Source organism: Antrostomus carolinensis, unplaced genomic scaffold, assembly GCF_000700745.2.
Source record: "Antrostomus carolinensis isolate BGI_N321 unplaced genomic scaffold, ASM70074v2 scaffold34743, whole genome shotgun sequence".
Lineage (NCBI taxonomy): Eukaryota > Metazoa > Chordata > Aves > Caprimulgiformes > Caprimulgidae > Antrostomus > Antrostomus carolinensis.
The window spans coordinates 18,603-27,537 of NW_010303734.1; the positions used below are offsets into that span (position 1 = coordinate 18,603).

The 8,935-nt window shown below is 48.9% G+C and overlaps 1 protein-coding gene across 1 annotated transcript in view; it reads left to right on the forward strand.

Moving 5' to 3' along the window:
* Window positions 1-8,935, forward strand: part of LOC104522047 (BCL-6 corepressor-like) — a gene marked incomplete at its 5' end in the record, with an annotated part of 35,221 nt that overhangs the window by 18,598 nt on the left and 7,688 nt on the right. The window contains 2 exon segments of the mRNA XM_010164220.2: window positions 1-146; window positions 5,816-5,982. The exon segment at window positions 1-146 is cut by the window's left edge and continues 25 nt beyond it. Coding sequence (XP_010162522.1) covers window positions 1-146; window positions 5,816-5,982 — 313 coding nt within the window.

The window sequence follows — 8,935 nt, forward strand, 5'->3', positions numbered from 1 at the left end:
CCTCTCAGCCCTCGCAGCTGCCGATCGCCAGCCCCCCTCAGGAGACCACCCCGAGCCGGCCCATGCCGCCTGAAGCGCGGAGGCTGATTGTCAATAAGAACGCGGGGGAAACGCTGCTGCAGCGGGCGGCACGCCTGGGGTATGAGGTAAGGGTCTCTCACCACCCTGCGGGAGGGTAAAACCTGCTTTCCGGTTTTATAGGTGGAAATTTTGCTTTGAGTTTGGTAATTGAAATTTGCGTGCGCCCCCCCTGCCCCCCGCTGCGTTCCCTCCCCAGCATGCTGAGTCTGGGGCAGGTTACTGCGGGAATAGGTCTCCACAGCTGGCTGAGACTCAGGGTACACAGCATCCTGCCTGAATGAGCAAAGGGTAAAGTTTTATTGGTAACCCTCACTTCCGTTTAAATATAAGCCATCTGCAAACAGAATGAGTGTCTTTTTTTCTCTTCTTTTTTTTTTAATTAGTAGTCTTTATGGTGATCTTTAATGAGCTGTATGATTTTTGCTTTTGTTATTTCTGAAGAATGTGTAGTTTAGGAGAAGGGTTTTATTTTTTGTTCTTTTTTCCCAAGGAATATCTGGTATGTGGCACAGGATGTAGCGCTTGGAGTGTCCTCTTGCATGATCGGATGCATCATAGGAGCACTCTGTATGCTTTATGCTTGGAGTCTGGAGCTGCTTGGCGTAGCTGGAACAATATTGTTTAATGAAACCGCCCCCCTGCTGCTACAAAAATCAGAAACTGATGAATCCCTTGGCTCTGCTGTCTTGAAGCATGGTTTTATTGGGGAAATATGGGCATATAGGTATGAGTGTCATTGTCGGTTTGACTTCAGATCTTGCGAAGAGGGTTTCATTGCAGAGAGCCTTTGCTGCCTTTGGCACAGCTGTAGGGTTTGCCTTGGCAGTGAGAGGACTGCTTGGATCTCGGAGCTGGCTTGAGCCTTGTGCTGGAGAGTGGCATCAGCCCGGACTCAGGTGGGGCCTGCCCAGCCTCAGGGGTTTGTTGAAACCTCAAAATGCCCTTTGTACAGCTGGAGAGCTTCGTGTAGAGTGAGGCCTTCTCCAGCTCTGGAAGGCAGGGTTTATTGGAAAGGTTTTGTTTACCCTAGACAAAGGCTTCTCCTAACCCAAGGCACTTCAGCTCTAGCTAGGAGGAGAAGTGGTTGTTACAATGTTGCTATGGTAATCTCCATAATTTAAATGATTTAATTTCTTACGGACTAAAATTTCCTATGGATTCAAAATCAAAATGTGTTGTAGCATGTGCTCCAAGCTATCGGAGTGTATTTTCTTCCTGCGCAGTGTCTGTCGGGGCGAGGGCCGCTCACGCGTAGCAGGTTGCCGTGGGATGCTTGTGCACTTTGCTTTCTGCGCCCGGTGTGCTCTGCTGAGCACAGCTCAATGGGAGCAGCTCTGAAACTTAGCAATGGGCTGAGATGGTGCTCAAGCAGGGATTGAAGGCTTTCTGTTTGCTTTGCTGATAGCGGGAGCCCTCTGCAGCATTGGCTGTTAGCGGGATGGTTGCAGAAAGCCGGAGTTGCCCTGGCTCGCCAAGGTGGGGATCCTGGGGCCCTGGGGTAACCTTGTGTGCTCACCATCCCTTCCCATCATCAGCTGCTTGGGGATTTTGGTTTTCTGTCTTGAATTCACCCACAAGTTCCAGCGAACACCACATTTTTAATAGGCTCAAATATTCCGATCATTGGACTTGATCACTCAGACGATGTCGACAGTGCAGCAGTGGGTCCTGTTGTTGGCAGAGCATGGGACAGGAGAACCGAGCAGGGCAGGAGGGAGCCCAGTCCGTGGGCTTCAGCTCCTGCCGGGATATGTCTGTGTCTTTCAGGACTCGGAGCGGTGGGTGTCTGTGCTGCCCTGTCAAGGCATCATTTGGGCTCTGGTGAGCTGTGATAGTTTGGTCAGCCATGAAAGCTCTGTAGCTCTGGTGTTATTCTTGCTAGCAATCAGACTACTGCGGTTAGTAGAAAGCTGGATTTCCTCTGTCTCAAAAAAGTTAGAATGGTCAAGAAGTGACAAATTCCTCTATTTAAAAAAAATAATAGTCTTGATGGGTCAAGGTAATTTGCTGGTCTGTGACCTGTGACAGCTGTACACATCTGTTTTCTGCTGTCCCCGTTAGCAGGTGGCTGCAGCACCATGGTGGGGGGCTCACACTGAAGTGGGAGTGCTGGAAGCTCAAGGGCACTTGGGGGCTTCTCATGGCTGCGGCGGCGGCAGCAGGCAGCCCCGCGGCCCCTCGCCAGCCTGATGGCAGAGGAGGTGAATGAGTTTGCGCTACTGGGGCCATGGCTTGCAAAGGGACAGACACCAAGTGCTGGTGCAGGACTCGGAACTGGTAGTGGCTGGCACCACAGGGCACCACTGAGCCCTGACGGCAGCAGGGATGTTGTAGCAGCACCAACAGCTCTGCCCTGAGACCGGGTGAGCTCGTGCCTGCCCTTGGCAGCCTGCCTGCCTGCCTGCCTTCGCAGCAGGGGTGCCCAGCGGCCATGCAGAGATCCTACCCCAAACCCAGAGGCAGCACTGGTGCCTTTGGCATGCAGAGATGCTGACAAGCTGTGTGTATCGCTCCTGGACCCGTGGGGAGCCCAGATGCTGGTAGCTCAGGTGCCTCTGCCCCACTCTCAGTTGCACAGTGTGGATGTGCCCCAGGTAGTTACAGGAAGGAGGAGGACAGAAGCGTTGTGATCTTGCATGTAAAAGCTGATGTGAGAGTGGAACGTTGAAGGACAAATGCAGCTTGTGTCTGGTCAGATAAATTGCAGGGCTGCAGCCAACAAGGCTACTTAAAGTCAGTGTGGCAAATGGTCTTCGGCTCTGGAAGTCCATCGAATTTGAGCAAAACCCTGCTGAAGCTGGTGGGAAGCTTTGCCTTTTCCTCGCTAGGCTTCTGCACCAGGCCTTGCCTCATCAGGAGATGTTCACAACCCATCCCAGGGTATGGGCACTCTCAAATCCGTTCTCTTTTCCCCATCTGAAACAAATGACTTGAGATAATAGTAGTCTTAAAACTGTAATTTACTTTTTGTGAAGGGGGAATTATAGGGAGCGTATAGTCTTTCTGGGACAAAAATTGCAAAAGGCTTATGTAATGAATTTGATGGGAGAGGAAACACTGGTTGTCTTTGTGCCGCTTGTTTCTTCTTGGTGTGTGTCTGGACTTGGAAAGTTCTCTGGTGAATTTGGGATTAAATCGTGCCTGGGAAGGCAGTGGAATTAGAGGAATGTATGGTGTGTGATAGGAGTGGGAGAATGATAGCGTTTGTTTTCAGGGGGTTTAAACACCCTGAAGGACAGGGCTTATCCAGGCAGGGAGAGAGGGTTTGCCTTGGGGATGCCTGACATGAGGGTCTGGCCCTGGGTCCCCAGTGGCACTGCTGCAGGAGCAGGAGCTCCTGAGCATCATCCTGGCCTTGCAGGGGACTCCCGCACCCTACCAGGGGGTGAGCATCACTTCTGGGGTTTGGCACGGTGCTGCTGGGAAGCGTCATGGCTCAGGTTGTAATGCCTCACCCAAGGGCCATGATTTGAGGCTGGGTGGAAGAGAGCAATGCTCCTTGGTGGCAGCATGTTTGCCCAAGGCATGGGGATGATAAGCAGGGGGATGCTGACCCCTTCCCTTGGAAAAGGGGCAGAGCAGGAGTGGCAGAGACTGAAGCGAAGGGCACCTCTTTGTAGATGGGGCTGGAGCATGGATATTTGCACGCACCTTTTAACGTTGCAGTTTGCAGTTTGGCTAGCAAACTGCAGACAGCAGAAGCGGCAGTCGCACGTATCTTGGCTGGTGACGTGCTAGCTTGACTCTTTGGATTAACTGCGAGTGATTTTCAGATTCCTGGTTTAAATATAGAGCACCTCAACAGACATTAAATTGCCTCATGGCACTTTCACAGCCTTTCTCTCAGCGTTTGCAAGAGATGCTTACGAAACCAAAAGTGTGTTTGTGGCACCACATGTTCCTGTATTCGGCAGTGATGGCTAATTTTTTTTGTAAATTGAATAAATCATGTTAAAAAAGTTAATGAGGCATTTAATTAATTAACAATGTAGAGTTTTATGGTCTTTATGGTTACATTTTGTGGTTAATGAAATTCTTCTTATAGCCTCTTAACACAGAATTGCCTGACAGAATTAGCCTTTTCGTCCAGTAGTAGGTATTCTGCCCTAGGACAAGCCTTTCCTTTTTACAAAAATAGATGCAAAGTGTTCCTTTATTTTGAGTTGCAGAATCTATTTTAAATGGTAACTGCATGCTAAAAGTGGAGCTGAATATGGCAGCCACTTCTGCTACCTATATCCGTCTGCTAATTGCCTGGCAGGGTGGTCTGGTTTTGAGGGAGAATTCATACCTCCAGGGAATAATTTCACACGGCCCTTTCTTATGGGCGTGAGCAAGTGCAGGGTAAAGAGCATCCTTTCTGGACTGATTTTTGGCCTTTGGGCTGAGAAGCAGGAGCATGAAGAGCTCCTGTTTGGTGAGAGGGGGGACTGTGGGGGGTCCCAGGTTGAACGGGTGGGTGCATCAGGTGTGGGTGGCGGCAGGTGAGGGGGATGCTCTGGTGCCTGGGACGGGCAGCTCATTAGCTCCCTGCGTTAGCCTAGTTAGTGAGGGCCTGCGAAAAGAGCAGCTTCATGCTGTATCCTGGATACCAGCTCTCAGGTCAGGTGTACCCAGAGCACAGATTATTGCGGGCTTTCCGGTAGGTTTTGAAACGGGAAGAATAAATGCATCCTTGCTTTGGCAAAGCAAACACTCGCCCCCTCCTCACCGCACCGTACGTATCCTGCTTCGCGAGGATGTTGCTTGGCCTTCCAGAGGAGCAAATGCAAAATTAATGGCTTGCCGCTAATCTGGGGATGCAGGGCCTGTTTTATGCATGCGGCATCACTTAGAAATGTGGTGGGCTTGTGTTGTTTGGCTTTTTTTTTTTTCTTTTTTTTTGCTTTTGCATCTGATACAAATTGAGGAAGACTCGCACCATCCTAAATTTTTGGTTGAGTGATGGAGCAGTCATTGTTTCAAGGCCACACGACAGTGTCGAGCCGAGTCTGGCCCAGGCTCTCGACCGTGGTATATTTGACTGCAAGATGAATTGTGTTAAATTCACATGGCTTCCCACAGCACCGGGCTCATTATTGGAACCCGGCGCCTGGCTTTGGTTCTGCGTGCAGAAAATCAGGGTGGGTGAAAATGGGATTTCCCCGATCTTGATAGAACTAGGCTTTTTTTGTTGTTGTTTGCCGATAGCAAACTGTCCTTTGTGTGTCTTAAATGTGTTTTGTTTCGGGTCATGCGGTTTTTCTTTTTACAATCAAATTGATGTGGGCTGTGCTGCTGTTGTGCTTGCAGAATTTTCTGCTAAAGAATGCAGATGTAAGAGTAAAAACCTTCCTGCTGGCTTTGCGCATGGAAGTTTTGAGAAGTGGCTGTGAGTTTTGTCTGTAAAATTTTGCACATTTCCTTTCTGGGACGATTCCTGACGTTGGGGGCTGCGGGAAGGTCCCTGGGGGGCACAGAGCTCTCGGTGCTGCTTCCCACAGGCTACTCTGTGCGTGGGATGTCGTGGTCTCTCCGCTGTCTCTCCTGAAGAAGCAGGACGTTCAACGGCTTCCTCCCCTCCCTTTTTTTCCTTTTGACTGACCATCTCAAAGAGGGTAACCGTAGGGGTTTTGTATTTTGTGTGGTGATCCCTTCCCCTGCCTCCTCCCCCCGCTTTCCCTCAAGAAGAGAAATCTGTGCATCTCCGCAGCAAGAAATAACTCAATGTGTCTGTTTTTCCTCCCATTTCCAGGAAGTGGTTCTGTATTGTTTGGAAAACAAGGTGTGTGATGTGAATCATCGTGACAACGCGGGTTACTGTGCCCTGCATGAGGCCTGTGCCAGAGGCTGGCTGAGCATCGTACGGCATCTCCTCGAGTACGGGGCTGACGTCAACTGCAGCGCTCAGGATGGAACCAGGTTAGCAGCACCCTTGGCCCAGCATCGCATGGTTACCACCACTGGGCAGTAGTTTCTTTGGTCATGATGGTGGGAGAAAGCACCCCTCTACTTCTTTATCCCCCCCCTTGTCCCCCTTCCCAACCTGCATGAAACTCCCAAAGCCGGTGACGCATTGTGGCTCCGTTATTGCTGGTCCTTGGGCAGGAGTGTGCAGGACTTGGTGACCTCCTCCACCCCCCGGTTAATAAAGCGGTGGGGACACTTTTGTTGTGACTCCAGTTCAGCGTAATTTTTTTCTCTGGGAATTTTAAGACATTTGATTTTGTTTTGTTTTTTAAAGAGTTTGTGAAATTCCCAGCTGCAGGGCAGGAAGCAGTGATACTTGAGCTGCAGCCTTTGCTCATATGCGCTCCAGGTCCTTTGAATTGTGCCAAAAGAGTGGGCTTTGCCTTGTTAGCAGGGTTACTTTCAAGAGCACTTCAGGCTTTTGTAGAGATTTGAGTGTGCAAGTCGTGTATAAAAGTGTTTTTCTGAACTGTTAAACTGTATCTGCTCATTCGGTATTTTGGATTTATTTTTTTGTGCCGAATTAGACTTTCCTCCTTTCCTTCACAAAATAGTAGGGGTGCTTAGTTCCTGTGCTCGAAGATACAGCGTTTTTTGAGATAGATTGTGCATCTCCTTCCTAAAGTACCTCTTTGACCACCTCTGTGGGGGTGACCTTGTGTTAACTTTTCCTCAGCATATGCAGAACATTATCCAGTCTATGCATTTTGGGGACAGCACGCTTTGTATTCTGCAAGCTCCTGCAGCTTGTTATCTTAAATGGTTTATCGAATTCACTATCACCATCCAAATAGCCAGGGAGGTAACATTAGCATAACTAAGAGTCTGCCTCTTTTGTTTTTAAGCTCTGTATTTATTAACCTGGAAGGGAGGAGTCGGGGAAAACAAAAATCCCAAGAGAGCTGGTTTGGATGGTCCATTAGAAGTTCATGATGGTCAGTCATTACCAGCCCATCATAGCAGAAAGGAAACCTTTCTGGAGAAACATTGAAATTCTGGCTGCATTGTCAGATTCCTTCTCCATCTCCCACTTTGTAAGAAGTCTCTCTAGGCTCTCTAGGCTGACAAACAGCCCCGCATTTTCTGCTGTCTCCAGCTTTAGCAGCCAGTTGCCATAAAAAGAATCCTAAATTATTTTTGTCTCACTTACTGGAATAACCTATATAAAAAATTAACCCCAGGAAGTTTCTGACCAGTCTTAATCACCCACCAGTTCAGAGTCCACCTTTCATTTCGATGCACAGATGGAGCTGATTTTCAAGAGAAAAAAACTTGGCTTGTTTACACTGAAAAGTTGTTTGGGGAAAATGCATTTTAGAAATAAAGGTAATAATGGTCTGATCATAGGTGGTAATGTCAGAACTCAACTTGTGGCTCCCTTTGTTATATCTCATGTAGAGATGAAAAATGGTCTAGCGGCCCTGAATTGAGCAGGACAGAGGGCAGCAGATTCTGTTAAGGAACTTCTGATCAGAATTGTTCCCTGCCTTTTGGTAGGACCAGACTTCTCTGTCTCTGTAGAGTGAATTATGACATTTGTAAGACGAATCCCATTTCTGTCTTGAAGCATCAGTAAGTTTTTCTCCTTTAACTTTTAGGAGGAAAGAAGTATCAGTCTTCCCCAATTGTGTTGCTTTTTAAGTTCAAATTCCTGAACGTGTTCACCCCTTGGAAAGAAATTCAAATCTTAAAAACAACCCCCCCCCCACCCAAAAAAAACCCATCATCAAAGACCTCCCTCTCACCTGCTTTTATAACTACGCTGAATATGCCTTATTGTCCCCTCCACTACCTCACAAGCCCACTAGCCAAAGATATTTTTTGTCATGCTGGAAGCTCTCAAGTCTCCAGACAGCAACAGTGGGCGCGTTTGGTTCTGTTCAGACAGTTAACGTAAATCTGCAAAGAGCTGTGATGTGACTTCATGAGCTGTGATGTAACTGCATGCGCTGCGTTTGGCAGCCTGCAGTGTCACCTGGATCCCAGCTGCCTGGAGCTCCAGTCTGCCGTACTTGGTGCCTGATGCCTCTGGGGGCAAGGTTTTTCGGAGGACACTCTCTGAAAAGTTGTTGCAAGTGAGGATACAGCTTCAGTCTGAACAGAACATCCGTATGAACGTGAAGGACGTAGGAAAGTTCTCCCAGTGCTGTCTGAAGTGCTGCAGGTGCTCTGATCAGCGTGTGGTTTTGCATGCGTGTGCTTAAGTTCTGAAAGCGAAGCAAAGACCTGAGCCTCTTGCTCTGGTGTTGCCTTTTATGTACCTACACAGCCAGTCTGTCGTGAGTTTGGTAGATAAGAGGCTTTCAGCCTCTGGTTTGTGATAGTACCAGAAGTCTTGGTGAAGCCAAAACCGAAGTGGCAGACTATAGCGGCAGGGAGGGGCTTTTGGGGGTGTAGGTACGGTGCAGTCCTTCCCTTCACCCTCAGCTCAGCGCTGGGGCTTTCTGCCTGCACACCTCCTGCTACCTGCAGCACACCCTGTCCCTCCCTCCCTCCCTCCCTCCCTGTCTCTGCCCTATTCACAGGCAATCTGCACAGGCGGAATTCAGTCTTTTCCAGTTTTTCCCTGAAACTCTGCGCTGATCCTTCCTCTCCAAATGCAGCGCCTGCAGACCCTGAATACACAAGCACTCTGCTGCTGAATTAGTAGTTAATCAAAGATTATTGTAGGACTGGGCGAGATCTTTAAGACCTGTCTCAGAGGTGCCACAGTCACTAAGGGCTCTTAATCGTCTTACCTATAAATAATAATAGACCGTGCTTAAGAGGTGAGCTCTCTCCTTCCCCCGCAGGACCCCAGTAAGTGCAGTAGCTCAACAAGGGGCATAGGATGACCAGTGCCTGACATTAGCAAGGATGATTGCTGGTATATTTGGCCATATCTCCTTGTTTTTCTCCTCTTACC